The sequence below is a fragment of the Enhydra lutris genome, unplaced genomic scaffold (assembly GCF_002288905.1).
Source record: "Enhydra lutris kenyoni isolate GAN:26980312 unplaced genomic scaffold, ASM228890v2 scaffoldscaffold4, whole genome shotgun sequence".
In the NCBI taxonomy this organism is placed as follows: Eukaryota; Metazoa; Chordata; class Mammalia; order Carnivora; family Mustelidae; genus Enhydra; species Enhydra lutris.
Genome location: NW_019154088.1, coordinates 11357691 through 11381435, shown reverse-complemented (window position 1 = coordinate 11381435; position 23745 = coordinate 11357691). Strand labels below are relative to the sequence as shown.

The window sequence follows — 23745 nt, the reverse complement described above, 5'->3', positions numbered from 1 at the left end:
TAAATCTAAAAAACAAGAAAATTTAAAGAAAAAATATGCACACTCTTATAGATATTAAAACATAGAATATCGTCCAGAATGCCTCTGGAAATATACCCCATACTGGTGTGTGACTGCTTCGGGGGAGGGAAAACAGGAGACTGGAAGATGAACTTGATATCATATGTCCTTTGCTACTGTCTGAATACTATTTTTACTATGTGAAGTTTAATATAAAACAAATTTCAAATTTTATATCCCAGCCAGATCTTACCCCTAAGCTCCATATCTATATTTCCAACTGCTCTCCTCGCATTTCTCACAGGCACTCTAAACCCAGGAAAACCAGACTGACGATCCTCCCCACAAAACCTGTCCTCCTCCCATGCTCCAAGGTACTGTCACCATCACGGCCCCCTCAGCTACTCAAGCCAGAAGTGTGTGTTGTTCCCAGCTCTACCCTGTCCCTTCCTCTCACAGGCAATGGGCTCCTGTGTCCTGGGGATGCTCTCTGTCCACAGCACTCTCTGTGCTCGGCTTCACTGCCAGGGCTCCTGACAAGGCGATAGGCAACTCTCACTGGGTTCTACCCACAGCTGCTCTGCCCCCTTCTCCTGTAATCTCATCATCCTGCTCCCCTGCTTCAAAGCTTTACAGCAGCTTCTGGGAAGTAACATGATCACATGGATCCTAAAAGGGCCAGAATTCACAACAGTCTATGTGATTTTCCCTATCCTGTCTCACTATTCTCCAGCCACACCAGCCTTCTATTAGTTCCTCCAATTCTTCCTCCCTCATGGCCTCACTTGCCAAGCGCTCTGCCTGGAAGACTCACTCTCCTGACACCTGACCCCCAGCACTAACCTCTTCTGTTAACTGCCTTTCACCCCTCCTGATCTCAGTTTAAAGGCACCCTCTTCAGACTATCTCTGTTGACCTACCAGACTAGATCAGATCCCGTTTTATACTGGCTTAGTACCCCTTCTTCATATAACTTACTGCGATGGTGATTAAATAGTCACTAAATAAGCTGTACTTAGCCCAAGAATGGTTTTCCTCACTGCTATATCCCCAGTGCCTAAAATACTACCTACAAAATAAACACTTGTTGGATGAACAAACAGGAAGTAGGAGACAAAACTAAAGGTAAAACCAAAGACTACCTCTCATCCACAAGAAGGGCTCATGTCAGCAGCAGCCTCCAGGAGGGAGAACTTCCTGCCCCAACTCTTGCCTCCGTTCTGGCCCCGGGCTCACTGTTAGCATCTGCCTACTCACCACACTGTCTGGGGACTGGAGCTGGTCTGGCAAGGCTGTGCTGCTATTGTAGCCAGAAGTAACACCAGAGGAGAGGCTTCCATTGGAGCTGGTACACAGGGAGTTGGACGTGGCCAGGGTATGCAGCTTTTCTTCTTCCTGAGGACAGGGGGCTGTCAACCAGCTTCTGGTGTAACCTACCCACTACCCACTCCACCCGACACCACCAGTCCTCACCTCCCCAGCACCTCCCACCTCAACCTGAAACACTTAGGCCTCCCTACAAGCTTACCCCAACTAAAAACCAAAGCTGCCTCCTCCCAGCCTCTGGCCTCTGGACAGGAGCTGGTCAGAGCAGGATGGCATGGAAAAAGAGTGAGCAGAGCTTTGAGCTGGTACTAGGAGTCCAACACCTTCCTCCATTTGCCACATCCTGACTCAGAGGCAGCTCCAGTGAAGGCTGACCCAGTCTGACATCTGCTCTAGGACTACCCTGACATCACCGGCCTGTCCCACTTCCCACCCTCAGCAGCTGGGAGATGATCTGCTGGCGGATTCTTAGCTTCTCCTGCTCAGTCCGCTCCCGTAGCCGGGCCCGGGCCCGGGCAATCTCCACCTTGGCCTCCTCGCGAGCACGCTGGTATTCTTGCAGCATCAGTGCTATGTCAGAGGCGGGGTGAGCAGACCGCGATGCCGACCCTGGGCTCCTGAGGAAAACCATAGGGTGGAGAGATGCCCTCTAACATTATGGGCAGCTGGGTGACAGCCTTGGCCTGCTCATCCCAGACCCATTCAACACCATCCTCTCTTTGCCTACAGTTTGGTTTTACAACGCATTTTGAGGCTCAGGCCTACTGTCTTACATGGTAGGTCACAGCCACTCTGCCCACCTTCTCCCATGACCTGTCCCCTGTCCCCACCCTATGCCCTCCCACATCCTCCTCTTTCCCTTGCCCCATTCTCCCACAGTCACCTCCACCTGCCCACAGGAGCGTGGGACCCACTCCTGGAATCACTCCCGTCCAAGAAAGCTGCAGCCTCCTCTCTCCAAGCCCTGCTCCCCACAGCCCTGTCACCCTACACACAACCTGCTCTCTGCAGGGTCCTGGGTCCACCCGCACCTGGTGGTCTCCACAACATCCTTCCTCAGTTGCTGCAGGTATTCTCGGCGCCTGCTGGGTAGGTCGGGGTCCCGGGTGTGGAGATCCCTGTTGGGCTGGAGGCTCCGTGTCCAGTGGAAGTTCTGAAGTCGTTCAGCCCTTTCTCTCCGGAGGGTCTCAATCGTTTGTTTTTGCCTGAGACGAAATGTGACTGATTCACTGAAGCTGGCCCTGAATGCCCTTCTCCATCTTAAGATCTACCTCTGATCCCCAGAAGATCCCAGAGCTTAGCGGGGGAAAATGGTATAGCCAGCTATTAGCCTTTTCTGATTCTCCTCCAGCCCACCTCTCGCCATTGCCCGCCAGGCTGCGGGCCCTTACCGGGCATAGAGCTCCTCCCAGGTGGACCGCGCAGGCTCTTCAGCAGTGAGCGCCTCCCCTGTCCCACTCTGCAGCACCTGCAGCAGGGCGTCTGCCTCCCCAAAGCCGCGGTGCAGTTTTGCTTCTGTGAGTTCCATGCTGAGTGAGAGGTTCTGCGCCCCAGACTGCAGGGGGATCCGATCCCTCTGGGACCACTGAGGATCCTGGCTCTGGTCATCAGGAGGTTGTAGGAGCTTCTGTCCCTGCTCTCCAGAGCTCAGATCACATCTGGTCTCCAGTGACTCCATCACACCTAGCTCCCCAGGAGAGCCATTCTGAACCCCACACCAACGAGGAAATTTGTTATGCACTGGGAAGTCCTTCGGGCCATGATGCTGGGGGTCAGGGGCCCTGCACACCTGGGAAGTGGGGCACAGCGGCACCTCAGACTGGCAGGCCTCAGTCGGGCCCAAAGTGGAAGCCTGGAGCCCTGCTGTATCAGTCAACTCGGAGACAGGACAGGGGCTGAGGGGCTGGAGGCCTCCCCTTGAAGATGGAAAGTCCAGACTGGGCTGTGGCTCCATTGGTAATGCTGGACTCTCATCCCCATTTTCTGTCTTGCTCTCCCATTGACTTGGCCCCCTACTGCTCACTGGGCTGTCCTCTAAGGAAGCCGGGTCCTCTGGCACAAAGCCATCAGCCAGCCTCTGACTCGTGCTCCTCAGTGAGGGTGGTGGCAGTTTGCTTTGGACCAAGGTGGTGGTCCTGGGCTGAAGCTGCTGAGGCAGTTGCCCTAAGAAACAGACTGGGAGTTTTGGGCTCTGCGGTGGGCTGCCTGGGGGGCTCACCTCAAGGAATGACCTGCCATCGCTCCTTTCTAAGGGACTCTTGCCTTCCCCACATGGAACCCCCACTCGCTGGGAGCCACCTGCCTCATCAGTGCTTTGAGAATGATTATCCACTAGAGGCCTGGAGGTGTCAAGGTCTGGGATGGAGACAAGCTCCTGGTGGCCTTCAAAAGGACATGCTGAGGGGGTTGTGAGTGACAAAGAGTCTGCGGGGAGCCCTAACTCCTGGATGCTGGCACTAAGCGTGAGGATTGGGGAGGAGGCCCTGTCCACCAACAACATTCCCACAGTGCCCAGCTCCTTCTCGACCTTAGGATCCCTGACAGACTCCGCAGCACTGGGGCAGGGCTCTGGGGATTGGGAGCCACTGAGGCTCGGGCTACCAACAGCCAGGCAGGAGGGATCCTCTGGCTGGGAACTGGGAGGTAGGGAGTGATCAGGAGAAGCCTGAGGGCTCACAGAAGGGAGGTTCTGTGCAAAGTGAGCTTTCTGAAACCTGAGGTGGGATGATGGGGGTGCCGGAACGCTCTGGGGCCTGAAGTGGGTGCTTTTTTCCTGAAGTTCTGAAGGCCCTGCCATTTTCCATGTCGTTTCCTCTGCCTCTGTCTTTTGAAGTATCCCCGTGACATAGCCCTGCTCTTGAGACATGGTGGGAATATCTGAGCCCAGCACTTCGAGGACCACATTGACCTCCTGAGGGTTGGCCTCTGGGGCCTGAAGGTGCAGAGGTGGTAAGGCCAGGTCAGTTTGGATGCCCTTGTCCATGGTGGTCTGAGTACAGCCGTCTATCATAAGGGCCTGCGTCACCTCATCTGGGGTCTCCCTCTTGATGTTCTGTTCCTTTTCACCCACACCTGGTTGGGAAAGACTTCCCAACAGCTCTGAGGTGCTGTGCAGCAGTTGTGAGAGGTGGAGAGACAGATTATGCATGCTGGTCCAGGAGACCAGACCAGAGCCTGGCACTGCATTGGCTTCTGGCTGAGCAGAGAGGTCGGTGGAGCTCCAGCGGAGACTGCACCCCATGGTCTGTGTACCCTGCTCCAAGGTGCCCATCCTGGACGGTCCCACAGGACCACCTGCCTCTGATGGACACAGCAGCGTAATCTCATCTACTGGACCTGCAGCACTCCCTTCAGCCAAGAGGGGCTCCCTCCTCAGCCAGCCTGCTTCATCAGGGGTGCCCAGGAACTGGGCTCTCTTGTCAGGACCCTTACTGGCGGTTGCTCCTTCAGGGCTCTTCAGGATGTGGAGGTTCCCCAAAGCAAATGAGGAGCCCCATACTTCCCAGGCCTCACATGAACCCTGGGCATTTCCCACACTGTGTGGGCTTGACAGGTCCCGAGCATTGGCAGAGGTGCTGATGTGGGAGGAGAGTGGAGAGTTCTGGTGTTCTAGACCATTGTCCATGCTTGAACAATGGGCCATGTTTGATGGTATCAGGCCCTGGGGTGTCTGGCCACAGGAGACATCCACTGCATTGCCAAACACATACTGCTTCCAGCCGATCTGCACAGGCCCCTCTGGATAGGATAGGATGTAGGGATGGATGTCACTGGAGTCAAAGTGTAACATTCCTTTGTCTGCCTTGGAGTGCCACTTTTCTGGCCTGGCCTGGCCACCTAGTCTCTCTGGACTTTCCTGCCAGGTCTCTTCTAGGGTACTAGATGTCCAACTGGTCATGAAATCAGGGGTTGGCATGCAAGAGAGAGCTGATGACCTTGGGTAAGGAGGGGTGGCAGGTTTTGGGGGCCCATGGTCAGCAGTGCTATTGTCCAAGTTAGATGAGGCTCTCTGACCGCAGCCCTCAGCTTTCAGAGATGTTCTCACTGCTGAATTACCTGAGAAATAGTCCCTGGGATGTGGAAACCACAATCTGTTAGGCTCCTGTGTATATTCATCTGTGGGGGAAGGAGGCTCCACACTCATGTTCAGCTCCAGAAGAGACCGGGAAGAGCTGATCACAGAGAACTGTGGTCTGAGGGAGGACCTAGAGTGTTTGGGGCCAGAGACAACTGCAATCACAGGAAGTGAGCCCTTGCTGGGGGGAGCCGGCTGCTCTGTGCCAGAGGCAGGCAGGCCAGGGCTCGGGGGTATGGGCTGTGGGGCTTCACTTTGCTCCAAAGGCATGCTAGTTGAGTCTTTGAAGCCTGATGAGAGCTTAGACACAGAGGCCTTGGCTGCACATGCCTCCTCTCTGCCTGCATCTCTAATCTGACAGCTGTCTAAGCCACCTTCATGCGAAGGCTGAGAATTCCTGCCCTGGGCAGGCTCTTTACCACCACCTGAAGCCTGATCTCTCTGCTGCTCTTCCCCTTCCCAGGGCCCATCAGCTTGCTGCCTGGAAATGTGTTTTAACTTTGCTACAAACGTGGCTTGGGGATCCAAGCCACTGTGATCTCTGGACTTAGTGGAAAGTTGTGGCTTTTCTGGAAGGCATTGGATTGCATTTCCTAAATATCCATGCTGTGGTTCCCCCAGAAGCTCACTCTCAACAGACCCTTCACTTAAATCCAGGGTGTGAGGTCTCTCAGTGGTTAAAGGTGGTTCTGGTTTGGTTTGAGACTCTTGTGTACTCTGGTCACTTCCAGAGCTCTCCAGAAACAGCTTCAGTGGCTCAGACCATGTGTCTGCAGAGGAAAAGGCAGCCTCAAGCTCTGTGCTGGCTTTCTTCTTGGCATCCTTTTTCTCAGCATACTCTACTGACCTTGAGCTTCCATCGGCCACTGAGTGGCTCAGTGAATTTGCCCCAACATGAGAGACAGAAGGGGAGCTGTCCCCTTGAGCCACAGACAGGACAGCGGCAGAAGTAGAAGGCTCCAGAGTGCTGTTGTCTATTGGCCCAATTTCTCTATGAATGCCTTTGGGCTCAAGACCAGGTGCCAAGAGCACTTCAAGCTCCCTGGTATAGCTCTCTCCTCTCTCATCCATTCCACAGGCTCTGGAAGGTACTATGCAGCGTGGCTGGAGAGTTTGTGGGGCAGCCTTGGAACTCTCCTTTCCCAGGTCACCATCCCTATGACACGGTAAAGTGGAGGGTAGTGAGAAACAGGCAAGAGAAGTAACAGGTTGAGGATTGCAAGGAGTTGTTCTGCTGTCTTCCTGTCCCCCAGATGCACTAAGAGTCCTGCTGCTTTCAATGTTCCCTAAGACGACAACACAAAAGGAAGTTTGCTGTGGGCACCTGCACTGGGCCTGCTCCTGAACTCCCCCAAGACCCAAGCTAGGTCTTTGATCTGGCAATGGAGTCAGTCTGCGATGCTCGCTGCCAGCATTGTAGGCTTCTGCCAGCCCACAGCCAACATTCTCCTTCCACTTCACACACTGCTGCAAGGCAGCTTCTGGTTTAACACTCCTCAGGGCTCTAGGCAGGATGGTAGCCTGTCTGGGATTTGAACCCCCTTCTTCCAAGCCAGTGGAAGCCTCAAGGCACTGGGAGTGGTCCTGGGTATGCACTGAGAGGCTGACAGAATTCTGAACATCACAGGTCACAAGCTGACTTTCAAAATGGGTTGTTTTTCCTCCCTGTGCAGCCACTAAAAAATTATCTGAACCTCCTCCACAAGTCGTATCTAGAATTCTAGGATCTTGATGCACTGGGCTGCACTCCTGACCACCAGGGCGCACGGCCCCTGCAGTCTCCCACAGAGCTAACTGGTTTCCCCCATGCAGAATCATGCCAGGGTCGTCATTAGGGGCCCAAGAAGATAAGGGAGTCACTACTTCCTCTGATATTTCCTTCCTGTCCTCCATAACTGTTGACGGAAAACTGCCTGAGCCCACAGGATCAGAAGAGGAAGGTGTTCGGGGTGCTTTCTTCTTTTTCTCTGTGATTTCAGAAGAACAAGAGTGACACAGAAACCGTTCACCAGTTCCCAGAAAATGTCTCAGTTCTCCAGCACAATGGCTTTTGCCTAGAGTTGGGGCTGCAGGGGAAGAAGTCTGTGAGGGACGTTGTGGTCCTGTTTTAGTCTCCGTGTTGGGCGGATGTTGAAAGCTCTCTGCAGGGAGGGGCGTGGCTTGAGGAAATCTCCTCTCATTAGTCAACAGATGTCCTGATGTAGCAGAGAGAGATGCCACATGAAATCCTTTTGCTTCAGCCTCATTCCTGGTCCTCTCTGACACTAACTGGTCCCCCCTTTGTGGACACTGAGACCCACCCGGGGGCCCTGAAGAACATTCAGGTCCTAATGAAGTCTCATAGTAAGAAAGAATTTTGGCCTCAGCTCCAAAGTCATGAAGCTGCTTTCCCTGGGCCTTTGCTTGTCTGATCTCCAACACAGCAAGGCCCGTGGAAGTATGAGCACAGTGCTCTGGGTGAGACACCCTTGGCAGGGACACAGGCGCTGAGAAAGGGCCACTAGGAGAACTGAGGTCTTCAGCTTCCTTCTCTGCTTTCTGCCTCACTTGCTGGCCTTGCCTGTTACCCTCTTCTAAGAGGCAGTGGGCCTTCTGTTCAAGTGGGCTAGAGACCCTATTCAGGGATCTGGTTCTTTCTGTTCCTCTTTGTACAGCTGCCTCAGCTTCAGAAACAAAACCCTCTCTGGGACTCAAGCCCTTTGAGATGCTTCTGAGGTCCTCTCCTTGGTTTTGGGTAATTGCTGACCGGTGGCCCTCTGCCGCCAGGGGAATGCTCTCTGATACATGGGATTGACCATGAGATCCCATGGCTGTGGATGTCACAGACCCACACCAAGCAGTGTGTGCCAAGGAAGAGCCCCCTCTAACATCTCCCTGAGGACTGTGGCTTCGGGGCTCTCCACTCAGATTCTGACACCCTGCTCCAGTTACCAAGGGACTGTCAGGCATTTTCAACATTGTGGGATCCAGCACATAATCAACTGAAGAGATGCCTACAGTATCATGTGCATGAAGACAGTCTCTTGGCAGCCTTGGACAATTCAAGGACAAGGTACTGCTCAGGTCCTCATGAGGAACTGCAGAGGAGTCTGGCTGACTCAGCAATGGGCCAGTCTCCTGGCTGGAAGATGTACCCATACAATGCCGGCTTGGGCTACGAAGTTTCTGAGTTGATGAGATCACTGTGTTTTTCTCCTGTAGGCTCCCTCCGCTTCGCACAGCCATCTCCTCAACTCTGCCTTGAACTTTGGGTCCCTCTTGCTTACAACTACTTATACATTTGGCAACTTGGCTTTCCCAAAAACTTTCCACAGCTTCCAGTTCCTCAAGACTTCCCAAGCCATAGGGCTGCCCTCTGGAGCTTGCAGATGCATTCCCTGCTTTGGCCTCCTTCTTAGAAGACATCTTGGGGCTCAGCTGCAATGGCAGAGCACCAGCCAATGCCTTGGTTCTTGGATCAGCACAAATGTCTGCGAACTCTCTGCCAGCTGTACATGTCCCTACATCACCACACGTATCCCAAGAGGGTCTGTCTAATACAGTTAGGAGAGTGTGCTCTTTTGCAAACTTGTCTTCTACAAATTCCCTTGACTTGAAGGGGTACAAGGTGATTTTCTCGACCCGGGGACCTTTCCCAATGCTACTGTTAACCTCCATTTCTCCAGCTTTGTTATCCCTAAAGGTAACATCATCTCTCTGTTTCGGAGATGGTTGATCCTTCAAAAACAGGTGGTTTCCAAAGCTGCCTGGCCTCAGGACATAGTCAGCCATCTCCTGGTCCCTCCGGTCCTGGAACACAAACTCTTTATTGACTCCCAGTGAGTGGGAAGCATTTGGCTGGTTATTCTGCTTGGATTCAATTTCCAAGATGCCATTTTCTAGCTGCATTACACTCCTAATTAGCCTGGCCATTTCATCAGCATTGTTGACTCTTTTATTTTGTTTCTTTCCAGAAGGTTCTTCTTTAGGGCTTAACATTACTTGTGACCTTCCAGGGCCCTTACATTCACTCAGATTTTTTTCCTGAGAGCATGTAACTGACTGGAATCTTTCATATGTAGACTCTGTCTGTGGAAGCTTAAACTCTTTTGAGTGGCCTTTGGAATAGAGAGCTTTCCCAAGAAGCCCAGATTCATTCTTCCTCTCAGCCTTGTGAGCTAGACTCTCATTCAGGGCCATCATGTTTGGGCCACCTTCTCTATGATGTACTGATCTGGACTGCAAAGAAATAGCAGTTTCCCCCAGCATGTCCTTGTCAAGGGCTAAATTGACGGTTTCATAGATGAAATCAGACCTGGCCCCAGAAGGAAACTGTCTGTTCATATCAAAGGCCTGAGTCTGCCTTAGGACTACATTGTGATCCTGCTCTTCTTCCTCATCTGCCTCAGACTCACAAATAAGGAGAGGCTTCCTAGACCTAGAACGGCTTGAGCAAACATTGCAATAGGACTGTACAGTGGCCTTTTCTCCCTCCTTGCGCTCTGAAAGACTGTGTTCATTTAAAATTCCAACTTGATTTTCAAATTCACATACTTCTGTGCTAGTAGATGAAAGAAAATGTCTGTTCTGAGCAACAAAAAAATAAATTGAGTTATGGCTTTCTTCTTCAATATTTCCAGGGCCCTGCCCTCTATCTCTGCTAACTTCCTTGGTGTTCAGATCAAATGGCCTCCCTGTTGTGACCTGCTGAGATGAGGCAATCTTGGAATTCTGGTTTTGTAATAGCACTGGCCAATTATTCTTCAAATAAATATTTTGGAGAACCTGATGGTCATGACCAAAGCCCCAGGCTTCTCTTGGGGGTGGGGAAGGCACTCTTGATTCTCTGCAAGCCGGGATCTCTAAGGCAGTTTCTGTCAGGGCATCCCGGCTTTTGGTCACATAGAATGTCTCCAAGGGAGGTGGCTTTAAGGAAGACGGGAATGGATTCCAGGTGGCAGAGTGAGGGTACCGCTTTGGACCTGATGCAAATGAAACACTTGGGTGTCTTCCAACCACTTCCCTGGAGCTCTCCTGATAGTCTACCTTCTCTTCCTGCAGGCAGGGGTAGCCACTGGGACTGAACTGCCCCTCCTGGCCTGTACTATTCTCCCTAAGAGAAGCCCAGCTCTGGAGCGAGTGGTTTTTAGTGGCTATGGAGACATGACCGTGACAAGGGCTCCTCTGTAAAAAGTATTCATCAGAGGAAGTGATCAGTTGAGGTTTCCCACTACTGTGAGAAGACTCTTCCAAGCTGTTCTGCTTGACTTCACATGCTTCAGTCATAGAGTTTGCTATCTTGTTTGCTGCAAAGACTGGTGCATTTGTAGTTCCAGAAGTCAATGATTCTACATCCGCTGAATAAGTTCCACTATGACTCACCTCTTTCTCTCTAGTTATAAAGAAATCTGAAGTCCCTTTTAACTCAGCACTCAAACTGTCCTGTTCTTTCTCTGCTCTCAAACACCTAATTTTGGATAAATGGATAGGAAGGTTGTTGAAATCCAGACTACTCGATACCCCAGAACCAACTGGTAATAGAGTATCTGTTTCTTTGCCAGAAGCTTGGGTCAAGGAGGCAGAGTCTTCTTCGAGGGAGGAGAAAGCTGGCCTGGGTTCTCTAACAGCCTCCAACACAGGATGGGACAGTTCAAGGAGGTACTTTTGCTGAAGGGCAGCCCAGTCCCTCTCCTGGGCGCTGCCTACGTGAGTGAATGAGGCCGCAGAGGCAGCCAAAACGCTTGGCACACTGGAGTTGTTGGATACTTCAGGGTTGGGCTCCTGGGCTGTGTCAGAGATACCTTTGGTCCGAAAGATGCCAGCAACTTGTGGCTGAAGAAGCCTGTAAGACCCCCAGACTGACAGCCTAGAAGTATGAGAAGCAGGGATTGCGTACGCGCTGCTTACACAGCCGGGTGGCTCAGCACCGCCTCGGGGCAGTTTGGAGCTGTAGGGCAGGAGTGTTTCTGCCCCTGATGGCTTTAGTTCTTCCATATTTTGCCAGTGTCCAGGCTTCTCCCATCCACAGGGCTGAGATTCCTGGACATCAGGACTTGGACATAAAGAACCCACTATTCCTGAGGGGCTGCTGGAATTGATCTTAGAGTCACAGGAAAACCAGGAATCCATGGACAACAGAGGGCTCCCTCTTGAAAGCTGCAGGCCTTGGAGTATGTTTGCCTGTTCAGGGGAGCTTGCCTCTACCTCTGACTCCGGTTGCTCACAGTGAGGCTGGGGCGGGGGCCCAAGGTAAAATGAACTGCTCACTGGCAGGATGGCATCCAGCCTGGCTCCTGTTCCATGGTTGATGGGACCAAGGTTGTACATTGCCTCCTGGTCCACTGTGGGCAGACTGGAGGTCTGTAGGTGCCAGAAAGTCTCTGTGGGCATCTCATCAGCTGAACTGAAGAAAGGCTCTTCTTGCTGATCTTCCCTCAGTTCCTCCTGGGCATCAAGCAGGCTATCCAGGGAAAAGCTCCTTTTAGTTTGGGTGAATAGTCCACTGTTTGAGGATGCGGTGAAGCCCCTCATAGAGGCTCTCACTCTGACCCTGTGGTGGCCATGGCCATTGGGAAGATAACTACTCCTTGGGCTGTCTGGTGGGCTCTCATACCCCTTCTCAGCCAGTGAGTCCTCAGATATTTGGCCATCCTCACTTTCAGAGTTCTCTGGCTCTGGGAGATCCTGTTCTTTCTCCTGGGGGTCCTCTGGCTTTAGCGGTTTCATTAGGACTTTGGTGTAGACACAAGAGAGAGAATCCACAGAGTAACTGCTATCTGCATCAGATAAGTCACCATCTTTCTCTCTTATGTGGTCCACACTTGGGCTGAAATCTGTGAGTGAGGATGTGGAGTCTGGGTCTCCCACAATGTGTTGCCCCCTCAAAGGGCTGCCAGGAAGCAAAAAGGAGGACTTTTTGGCAATGTCTTTGACCATAACCCTCTGCTGCCTTTTTGATGCCCTGGTTGGAGGTGGTGGTTTGGATTCCACCCAGAAAGTCTTTCCATGCCCAGATGCCTGTTTGGGCCCACGGGGACATGAGGAAATGCAACAGGCTCCCTTAGAAGTCTTGTGGGTCCCAAGGTTCCCTTCTTTTCGCCACCCTGCTCGTGTATGGTCAGGGTCTGCTGGTTCCCTACCCCTCCTGGTACAAGTGTAAGGGGGGAGTACATCTGGCTCATCCCTTGGCTTTAGCTTGTAGGCTGAATGATCCAGAGATGTTAGGCTCTGGGACACCATCTGACAGGGCTGCTTACCCACTCTTTTCATTTCCTGGATGCTGGTAGACTCAGAACTCACAGTGAGGGTGGTGCCTGACGCTGAGGTTCCTTTCCTTGCCAAGGCCCCTTTAGCAATGCAGAGATGCCCCTTGCCTGAGGAATAGAGGGCATTCTTATTGAAGTATCCTGTCCTTGGAGGGTAAGAAGCAGCCTGGGGCAAATACTCTTCTGATGGAATTTTTTCTGATACTTGGTCAGTAGGATCAGGCATAGGAGGTAACATGGTGGAGGGATCCTGATTCAGGAAAATACTGTGGAGAAAAGGAAAGCCAGTTCAGAAAATAAAAGGTCCCTATTTCCTGCTCACAGAGGGAATATAAAGTCCCATTTAGTTTGCTCTAAAAGAGGTTAATGACTAAGCCAATGTCACTGTCCCCTCTAGCCTTTGAGGTCAGAGAAAAGCTCTACAGGTACAAAAAGCACCTGTGGACTACAGTCTTGGCTTCAAAGAGGCCCAGCTACACTCTGTCACTCAAATTCTTTATCTTATAAAAGGACTGAACCGAATCTGAATCTAATCATGCCTTTAGGGAAAACTTCCATTAATAGGTAATGTGAGGAACAGAGGAACAATCTAAATGATACTGCAAGGAATCAAACGGGCAAATCTATGAAGTGGCATATTCTACAGAACTGATCCACTTTTAACAAATCAATGATACAAAGAAATAAAAATGAAACCAAAAGAATTATAAGGAACTTAAAAGGTCACATGCAGTGTGTGAACCCTACTTGGATCTTAATTTTAACAACTAACTGTAAATATTTTTGAGGCAATCAGAGAAATTGGATATGGCCCAGGTTTTAGATTATATTGAATAACTGATCTTAATTTGTTAGGTGAACAATGACAATGTGATTATAAGAAAAGCCCTTATTTTTTAGAAATCACACGATGTCTAGGAGTTGCTTTAAAAATACTTCATCAGGGGCACCTGGGTGGTTCAGTGGGTTAAGCCTCAGCTCGGGTCATGATCCCAGAGTCCTGGGATCGAGCCCTACATCAGGCTCTCTGCTCAGCAGGGAGCCTGCTTCCCTCCCTCTCTGCTTGCCTCTCTGCCTACTTGTGTTCTCTCTCTCTCTGTGTCAAATAAATAAATAAAATCTTTAGAAAAAATACTTCATCAGAAAAAGGAAGGAAAGGAAATTAATGCAAGCATGGTAAATCTTGCTAATTGCTGAATGTGGGAGACAGGCATACTATCCTCTCAACTTAGTTTATGTTTGAAAAATTTTAATAAAAAGGCCAAAAAACCCCCACAAAACCTGCCTAGTACCTGCCTAGTACTCTGAAGACCAGAGAGGTGAGCAAACAGAACCAACAGACATGAACTATAAACATACTATGGGCAAGGCCCCAGCTGGGCCTGGAGGTTATAAAGAAGTAGACACAGTCCCCTGCTCCATCGTCACCTTGACCGAATGCAAGGAGTGAAGGAGAAAAAAAGGAAGTTCCCAAACTGGACCCGAGAGTCAGAAAGATAGCCTTCCACTTGCTTACCAGTTGGAAGGTAGGGTCAGGAAGCTCACTTTGGGTGGCAGGACGGGTGGGAGGGAAAAGGAGGAAGCGTGTAGGAACCAAGTCTGGTGTGAGGAGACATGAGATGAAGGGGGTGGCAGAACAAACACAAAGAGATGTACGTGGATAGCCAGGGTCTAAAAAGCAGGTGAAAAACGAGGCTGAGATTCTTACTTGTAAGATATCACCAAAGCAACAAGAGTTGCCACTCAGATTAGGAGAAGGTAAAAGCCTGAGTCTTAGATCTCACCTACAGAGAAAGAAGAGTAGTCAAAAGAGGGGGAAAGTAGGGGAAAAAAAAAAAAAAAAGATGTGGGAAAAGTGGTGGGGAAGAGAGGAGTAGGCAAATCTTTCCATTTCAGACTGAGAAACTGAGGCCCTGGGAAGTAAAGAACACCTCCTGAGCAACAAGGCTGTAAACCTCGGTCAATGTTCTCAGATGACCACTGTTGGCTGTACCTGTGTAGGTGGGGAAAGTACAGGCTGCAGAGCCTTCGGAGGCTCAAAGAACTGCAACCTGTCCGTCTGCTTCCACGTTGAGGCCCTGGTACCATGGCGTCAGTGCTGGGTACCCGGTGTGGGGGCTTTTGGGTGCAGTCATCCTGGATCCAGCACAATGCCGTGGGCCGCTCCAGTCCCTTCTGGGCCTCCAGCAGCCTCTGCTTGCTGATGATTCTCTCTAGCTGGAAGAAGGCCTTTCTTCGCCGCCGGATGTCCCGCCGTGCTGCCCGAAGTACTTTCCGGTGCCCAAGTTGCAGTCGCACCTCCCTCTTCTGGCTTCGGACCAGTGGGGATAGTGGAGTCTCAGGATCTGCCTGAAGCCAAGCACCAGGTGGCACACAGGCCTTGAGTTCTTTCTCTGCCACGTGGTCTCGCTGCTGCTGCTGCTGCAAGCCAGCTGGCCAAGTTTCTTCTCTGAAGAGCCACTCCTGGTCTGGGAACCAAAGACACCCATGAGAGAAAGTCAGCACTTCCCTCCCTGCCCGTGCAGCCTAGACTCAGACACCTCTGGCTGTGGCTGGACATTAATGGAGGCAAAGTGCTGGCCAGGGGTGATGTGGTGGGTTGAGAGCTACCCAGCCCCCTTACCACAAGGCTAGGGAAGGAAGCTCCCAGGCCTTAGCACATGCTGGGGCAGGCAGCAAAGCATGGATAAATGTGCATGTGAGGAAAGAGCAGGGGGCCCAATCACTCTGAGGGGCAGTAAGGAAGCTAGCTTCCTTCTTCTTGCTTCTAGCCCCTCATAAGAGCCTCTGGTTTCTAAAAGAGGGGAGAGAACACCTAATACCAAAGATTCCATCATATCACAAAGAAAACAAAGGAGAGAATACAGAAGGATGTGGAAGCATGAAAATGAAGAGATGAGAAGGTGAAGCAGACATGGTGAGCAGTGGGCACCTACTGTCTTTAATTTGCCGGCTGATGTGCGCCTGGTCCAACTCCAGATCCTGTTTGGCTCTAATCTGTCCTGCTAGGATTCGCTGCCTCAAATCCCCCACGTAGTGCTGCTGCTGAATCTGGGCCCTGTGGGGCGCCTCTCCAGCCCTCAGTGGCTGGTGGTCCTCGTCACTCTGCTCTTCCAGCACTCTCCTATCACAGAGGGGCTGGGGTTACCCAAGTGAAATGCAAACCCAGTTCAGGACAAACCAGTGGCAGTCTAAGCCTTCCTGAGAGCCCTGAATTCCAGGGCAGAGAGGGCTTTGAACTTCTGGCAACTTGGGACACACAGGCATGCTGTCACAGGCAGTTCATGATGTCACAGTGCAGGAGGTGAGAATGGTCCTTAGACTAGCATATTGTTAGACTGTGAGGTGACCAGAAACACAGGTTCATTCTGGTTAAGGAAAATGACCAGAAAAGTAAAGCAGCTTTAAAAAACACAAACATTTTAGTTAAATCAAGAAGCTTTGTCCTTTAAAAAAAGAATAAAAAACGTAAAACCTGCTGGAAACAGAGTAGAACAGAAGCTCCAACAAACACTGTGGGAACACAAAGTCTCCTACATGTTCAGAGATTGTGACTCTATCTCCATTTTATGAAACAGAAACCCTCTGTGACCTGGGAGTAGGAGACAGCCAATACACAGAAGAGAGAATTTATATGCACACCACACCTGTGTGTGTGGCTGGAGACCAGGAGGAGAGCTGGTCTTCGCTCGAGGGCGGTTCTCAGTGAATGAGCCCAAGAATAGGGTTCAAGAGTTTTAGACTCTATCATGACTTTCAGAGATACACACTGAAATACTTACTGGTGAAACAGTCTGGGATTTATTTAGACCCAGCTGGGGGAGAACAGGGGAGAGTGGAAAGGGAGTGAGGATATAAATGAAACAAGATTAGCCATGATTTGATGACTGGTTGTATATTTGGAATTCTCCAGAATACAAAGTTTGAAAAGAATTCTAGATTGCAGTCATGCTTTATACTGCAGTTTCCTGTGTGGCCATGGATGAGATACAGTCTTCCTCTGAAGACTGACAGCTTCTACCTGTGTGGCTTTTCCCTTGGCCACAAATGGCCTCTTATGCAAGGACCTCACAGCAGGGTCTCTCCATCCCTGTCATTCGGGTTGCTAAAGGAGCCAACTGCATGGGTCTTCTGGGTTGTAGGAGTAGGGTGTGACTGGGAGGGATTGGGATCTGTCGTGGGCTAGCAAAAAAGCCCCAATCTGCTCTCCCTTCACCAGCCCTTCGCCTTCATTCCAGTCCAGGATGCCATGCCTCTTCAAGGCCCACTTAATGACTTGACACTAGATAGTCTGAGCAGTAGTACTCTAGAGGGTTCGTTTACCTGGCTTACATTTACTACTTTGTAGAGCAGAATGAAATCACAGAGGCATATCAAAGCAGAGGTCCATAAACAATAGCTTGTGAGCCAAATATGGTCCACTGACTGTTTTTGTAAATAAACTGTTACTGGAAAATTCATTCACTTATGTATTATCTAGGCTGCTTGAGTAGCTGCACACAATTTATGGCCCACAAATACTAAAATACTATCTGGCCTTTTACAGAAAGTTTGCTGCCTCTACCGTAGAAGAGATTGTGATTTCTTAATGCAGCCTTCAGAGGAGAGTGAAGGATGAATGGGGGAGGGGGAGAGTATGGGTAGGAGGTAGCAATCTCTTCCCTGGGAAGGAGGCTAAGAGGTGACTCAATCTACAATGGGTCCGAGGACTTGGGACAGGCCCAGATATTGAGTATGCTCTGGGGAAAACTGATGCTGACTGCTATGGCCAAAAGGCCAAATACGCACACTGGAATGTACAGAAAAGAGGAAAGGCACCCTTTGCCACATGTGAGGCAAAAGACTAGGGACAGCAATTAGAACGAAAACCAGTTAATACCAAACAGTTAGAAAAGGCTGCTGATGGGAAACATTTTGTACATGCATTACTGCTCCAAATTTTGTCTGACCACAGATATGGCTGAATTACAAACATGACCATCAAAGACTCTTAGAAGAACCCAGCTAAAGTTCAGAACATCAGATGCAAAGAGCAGGAAGGGCAGCTTTATTTTTAATTCCCAGATGGTATTCACAACTTCCTCCTCTTCCTGTCTCCCAAATCCTCATATTCACAATTTGCTTCTCCAGAGTAGACAAATCCCTCTACCCCTCCCCCAGCAGCTAGCCAGTCACCTTCTGCAGACCCAGTGCAGCTTGCTTCCCAGCACCAACAAGACCTCCAAGGGGAAGCTGTTTGGAATGAGCACCGGAGACACAGCACATTCACCCAAGATGCCACACGCCAATAGACTGAAAAACGGCTCCTCAGCTAAGCACATCAGTCAGATGTGCTTTTCCACCAAGAAAACAGGTGGAAAAAAAAATACCAACCTTATGTTACACATCTGGGTAGATTATTACTGGCAAGTCTTCAGTTACCTGCCAGCCAAGGACCTCTGTCAGATGACTGCCCTTCATCTTGGGTGGCTCCAGCATCTCCCTGCTGCTTGCTGGACTCCATCACGTCCTCCCGCACCATCTCTCCCAGCCCTCCCAGCTGCTTCGAGGCCTGACAGCTTCTGCAGCAGAATGCAGCAGTGTGTACTCACTGACGTGGCAGTGGCAGTAGCAACAGGGTCTCCCAGGCTCTAAGCACTTATCACCAAGCCCCCCAAATTCCAAAGGGGAAAATGCAACAGTTTTCAAGGACAAACTCCTCTCTGGTCTACATCACTACTGCAAAGGGAAAAAAGAGGCAGGCTGGCCAATCTCCTCTGGCTCTGGAGTTGGCTCCAGCTTTGCAGGCTCCCCATGAGTGCTCCTCCAGAGAGAAAAATGAGGGAAGAAAATTCTAGGACAAAGAGAGGCTTTAGAGGCCACCCCACCAGAACAGATGAGACTCTCATGGAGACACAGTCACAAACCCAGTCTGGGAGCCCAGCTGACAACATGCAGTTTTCTCCTCTCTCCTGGGTTCTCTCCACCAGGCCCCATTCCACATCACTTCCACCAGGGCTTGACACACAGATGCTAGCTATTGGAGCTGCGTAGGACCAGCCCAGCCCACAGGCTCCTGGAGCTGGTGCTAAAGACTGGAGGCAGCGAGTGGGAGAGGCCTTGATTCTCCAAATGAAAGGGCGCATTCTTGGTGTTGCTGAAAGGTCATGTCAGTGCCCATGGGCTATAGAGCTGAGAAGACTTTAAAAAGGCAGTGTTCTCCAGGGTGGATGGGTCAGCTGGGACAAGGTGGGAGGCATGAAAATGAAAGGGAAGCTGTGTACCTGGGCAGCTCTACACAAGGGCCTCTAGCCACAGGGCTGGCAGCATCAGGTAGCAGGCAAAGCACTCTGTGTGTACTTGCTCTTTCAATACTTATCACACAGATCTCTTGGAGACAGATGGTGGTATCCTTACTTAGGGTGAGCCAACAGACTTGGAGACTCAGTAACTTGCCCAGAGCCACAGAGCTTTTACTTCAGAAAATCAGGATGTCAGGCTGCGTGGGTGGCTCAGTCAGCTGGGCGACTGCCTTCAGCTCAGGTCATGATCCCGGGGTCCTGGGATCAAACCCCATGTCGGGCTCCATGCTCAGCAGGGAGCCTGCTTCTCCCTCTCCCTCTGCCTGCTACTCTGCCTGTTTGTGTTCCCTGTCTATAAATAAATAAAATTTCTTTAAAAAAAAAAAAGAAAGAAAGAAATTCAGGACGTGATGCAGCTTTATCCAACTCCAATATGACTTTACAATACCACAGCTCGTTAACTTGCAGAGCTGTTCCCTGTATACCTGTGAACTCTGGGAAAGACAGAGCTCCAGTGTATCTTCCCAGCAGAAACCTGACCTAAGACAAGGCCTCCTTTCATGACTGTACTCTGACAAAGAAGAGCTCCAGCTGCCCCTTAATCCACTTTGGCCTTGATACACTCCAGTTGTGTCACCTCTCCTAGCTTCCCTGTCACCCCACAGAGTCCTCTGTCATGCAACACTGGGGCCATCCTGCCTTCAACTCTGCCTCATCCTTTGGTCCTTAGCAGCCCGCATGTGAGGACTTGCCTGCTGTTTATGCTCCCTGTATCACAGTACTTCTGCTCCTATGACTAATGTCCCTCACCACCAAGGTCAGACCCAAGACTGTCGTTAGCTGCCAGCAAATACTCCTGGCCTGAGAACAGAGCAGCTATATCCCTCTTGAAGGCACCAGGGGAAAGGGCCATCAGAACCCCCCAGAGCTCCATGCTCATGATGCTGGGCAGCCTCCCGATACCAGTGGTCTCACAGATACTGAGTCTCCTGCTGTCATTATCTATAGAACCTCCCCAGGTCAGAGGCTACTTTGACTTACAGGAAAGATAACCTTTTCCCAGTATCTGACTTATGAGACATGTAAATCTGGGAAGGGCATTCTATGTAGAATGGATCAATGACTATGAAGAAGAGTGGTTGCCACCAATTACATAGAAAATTCTGACTCCATGCTTCCATGGTCACAACGCAGGCGAAGTGGGTTTCAGAGGGTAGAACCCTGAGATATTTGCACATTGTTCCAGGAGTTTCCGACCCTCTTATGTGTAGTTCTGGACCCTTGGTATTGAGGGAAAAAAAGGATTCTGAGTCCCACACTCTCTTTAAAAACCTGGAGGAAGCCATAGTCCTGGAAGTTGACACACGCTATGAGCTCACAGGCAGTCCAGAATTTAAAGGGGAACACAGGGAGGTAAGTTCAGAAGCAGTTTCAAAGATACGTGTGAACAAGTCACATTCAAATCCTGGCAGAAGAAAGCAGCCATAGGAAATATCAAATGATATACTACTTTCAGTGATGAAGAAAGTTACAATACTGAACAGGAAATGCATGAGGACCAAGACTGCTTCCTTGCCAAAAACAAGCTAAGCAGCTAGCTCGGTTCCCCTCAGTCACTTGTGCAGGCCTCACTCAGAGCTTGGCTACTACACTCACCTCCCTTATCCAGCTCCATGTTGTTAAGAGACTAAGAAGTAAGAACAGTAGGTTCCACAGTGGAAGGAGCACATGTTTCTCACCTTTTCTTCCAAAGCAAAGGGCAGAGACCCAACCGGGAGGCGGTGACATCTCCATCCAAGTCCAACCATTCCAAAGAGCCACTGCCACCAACAGCCTCTCCGACCTGGGAACGAGGAAGAAAGCGGTGAGGCTGCTGTCACCACCCCCAACTCAAGAGAACGAGACAAAGCTCAACCTTGTCCCTCAAAAAGGAGAAGCAGGGAGGCTGGCAGCCACCTTGAAACCGCAGCACACTCACCTGCCTTCTCTGCCGCAGGACAGCGGCCTCTGCGGGGTGGTTGAATCGGAACTTCTGTGCTTTCCCCAGGGTTATGACTGCTCCTGTGACAGAAACAGGTAAGAATTAACCAAGAGCTCACATTCTGAGTGTGTATTACGAGTAGGGTGCCCTTCGGGAAGACAAAATCCTGCCCTCAACAAGTTGATAACTTAGGTCTCAGTCAGTAAGAGTCACTGGATATTGCACAGCATATGTACTGAATTAACAAAATGAAGAGGAGGAGTTCTGCTACTCCAACGGAAAGCAAAATGAGTTCCCGGTGGAATAGTGAGGGAATGCTTAACATTAGATTAACAACAGTAGTAATAGTAATAGAGTAACAGTAGTAATAGTAATAATGAGAATGAGAATTCACTGGGTGCCAAGAACACTGTGAAGAACATCACATGAACTAGCTCATTCAATCCTCACAATAATCCTCTTACGGCTGTTTTACAGATGAGCAAACTGAGGTTCCAAAACTTTCCCAAGGACACAGTTACAAATTTCAGACAGTCCTTCTCCTCCCTGGCACCCTGGAATTCAGGCTTCTTTGTTTATGGGAAGAGGATGGTATTAGGAAACCTGCACATCTCCGAGTGCAGAGGCTGGGTGTCCCATCTTTAAAGTCTGCTTCACTGGGCTCTCTGGGTTTGGCCCATGAAAAAGGTGGGAGTCCATCCCTCATCCTGGCATAAATAGAGTTATAAGCAGTTTTACCTTGGGTCAAACGACAGGAGGCAGTGACCTCCCGGCCATTGACTGTGCAGCGGGCCCCCCGGGCAGGTCGCAGAATGACTACCCCACAGGCACTGGTGATAGTGCAGTGGTCTCTCTCAATCCATTGCCCCTGTAGGACTATACAAGAGATGGGGGTCAATGGGGTGGGAGACAACCCAGGGAAACACCCCTTCTATGAGGTCAGAATCCACACCTGGAAGATCTTACATTATGGTAAGAGAGGAAGAACCACCACCTGAAACCACCCAGACCTGGATTCTCCCACCATGTGGGTCTCCTCCTATCATGTCCCTGACCCACAACCACAACGCTGAAGCAAAACAGGAACAGCCCCTTGATCTTCAAAGATTCCTCCTCTCAGGTTCCTCTAAAGAGACTGTTCAGGCATGAGTCATGAGTACCTGCCACAGAGTCAGACCCAAATGTTCTATCACTTACCAATGTCCTGTTCCTGGTCTGAGTCAATCCTTCCTATTTTTGTTGTCCCCTCCTAAAGGAAAAAACAAATCTTTTAAAACAAGAATCAAAAGGGACACAGCCTGCCCCCAAAGCAGAGTCCACTTGTTGGAGTGTTATCACTGTCTTCCCACGCCACTCTGGCATTTTCCACACCAGTTCTCAACTTTGGTCCAGGCTGTTCTGACTGCTCTCTCCACTCACTGCAGCCCAGGAAGCCTCTGAGAAGGCAGTGGGGGGAATATAAAAAAGCAGCACCAACTCTTTGCAAAGTCAACAAGTATTGGCAAACTCCCTTCTGTCCCATAGCCTTAGGGAATAGCCATGACCGTTGGTCAGAGATTCTCTAGTCTGAGGAAGTGGGCACACAGGCAGAACTCTCCTCCAGGGACTAAGGTTGGTGTGGTTTAAGTTTAGTCCATTATTTCAAAGAGACACATGTTCTATGAAGATGTATGGAAGCACAGGATCTTTACCTTCTTGGTCGACAGATGAAGTTCGACAGACACCAGATTCTAAGAAGGGTAAAACACAAATAGGAGAAAAGCGTATCTAGAATCAAAAAGGATTGGAAGAGTATACGAGAGGAAGGGAAACTGGAGTTAGCATAAACGAATCACTGGGTTAGTAGAAGACAGGCCTTCTGGCCCTTGGATTATGGCAATTCTTTTAAGAATACATGCCTCTGTTTGTGGAAGGCAACAACATGACAAATGCTGAGTTTAGATACATGTTTATCATGTACTGAATAACCAGTCACTATGTCCCAGGCATTGCGCTGAGTGCTTTATAGACATCTCTTATTTAATCCTGAAACAACTTAAAATAGTTATTATCCCCCTTTTTATATATGAAAAATCTGAAGCTGATGGAGAAAGTTGCCCATGGAACCCATATACTAAATAGGAGAGCCATGGCTAGAACTGACGTTTCTCTGGGCCTGAGCCCATGTTTGCCCATCCTCACCGTACCACCACCTCCCTGGTAGCTGATGTTTTTGAAGTGACCAGAGAGTTCCCCACTAGGCTTCACCATTAGTAGTCAGAAGTGGGTGGTCCCTGCAGCTCCCCCAAAATAGCTGGTGTAAAGGCAGTTTCCTCGAAGAAATGAACGAGACTCTGACCTTACTGGGCTTGCACACGCAGACAACCAGAGCCCCACCTTTTCTGCTCAGCCACTGAGGACCACACAAATAAATGGACGCTGGTCCCTACAAACACCACGAAACAAAACTGAGGAAAAGGGGTTAAGACCCCTCCTACCAGTTCATGGTCAGCCCTGATGATGAAACGCATTCCTTACAAAAAGATAAGGTCACAGCCTATCACAACTCCTACATCTACAGGGCAGAAACCATCACAAATCCCAAGGGCATTCTCATTTTACAAGAACTTAGTTGATGTCTGTGCTTGCTGCCCCCTCTGCTTATTTATGTAGGAAGAATTAACGGCACAGGGCAGTTATGAGAATGAAGTCCAGGATACCACTAACCTGTGCTCTACCCACCCTTCCCTCTGTCCTCTTCCCACCCAAGGTACTTGGGAAGTACCCAAGGTGACCAAAGGCAAAAGAGCTTCCTGGGCATTGCTAGGGTTAGTTCTATGTCTGTAACCAAGACAGCAA

At 50.2% G+C, this 23745-nt stretch overlaps 2 protein-coding genes across 2 annotated transcripts in view; both read right to left on the bottom strand.

Moving 5' to 3' along the window:
* Positions 1–608, bottom strand: part of LOC111159711 (stAR-related lipid transfer protein 9-like) — a 66804-nt gene extending 66196 nt beyond the window's left edge. Inside the window, exon 1 of the mRNA XM_022522272.1 lies at positions 574–608. Within this exon, the coding sequence (XP_022377980.1) occupies positions 574–608 (35 nt within the window). The remainder of the gene's footprint in view (positions 1–573) is intronic.
* A 22-nt stretch (positions 609–630) lies between these two features.
* Positions 631–23745, bottom strand: part of LOC111159700 (stAR-related lipid transfer protein 9-like) — a 106031-nt gene continuing 82916 nt past the window's right edge. Inside the window, exons 17-27 of the mRNA XM_022522265.1 lie at positions 22105–22156; positions 21646–21783; positions 20905–20987; positions 20666–20769; positions 15582–15769; positions 14639–15113; positions 2718–12911; positions 2358–2531; positions 1760–1943; positions 1258–1395; positions 631–669 (exon numbers count right to left, since the gene is read on the bottom strand). Coding sequence (XP_022377973.1) covers positions 631–669; positions 1258–1395; positions 1760–1943; positions 2358–2531; positions 2718–12911; positions 14639–15113; positions 15582–15769; positions 20666–20769; positions 20905–20987; positions 21646–21783; positions 22105–22156 — 11769 coding nt within the window. The remainder of the gene's footprint in view (positions 670–1257; positions 1396–1759; positions 1944–2357; positions 2532–2717; positions 12912–14638; positions 15114–15581; positions 15770–20665; positions 20770–20904; positions 20988–21645; positions 21784–22104; positions 22157–23745) is intronic.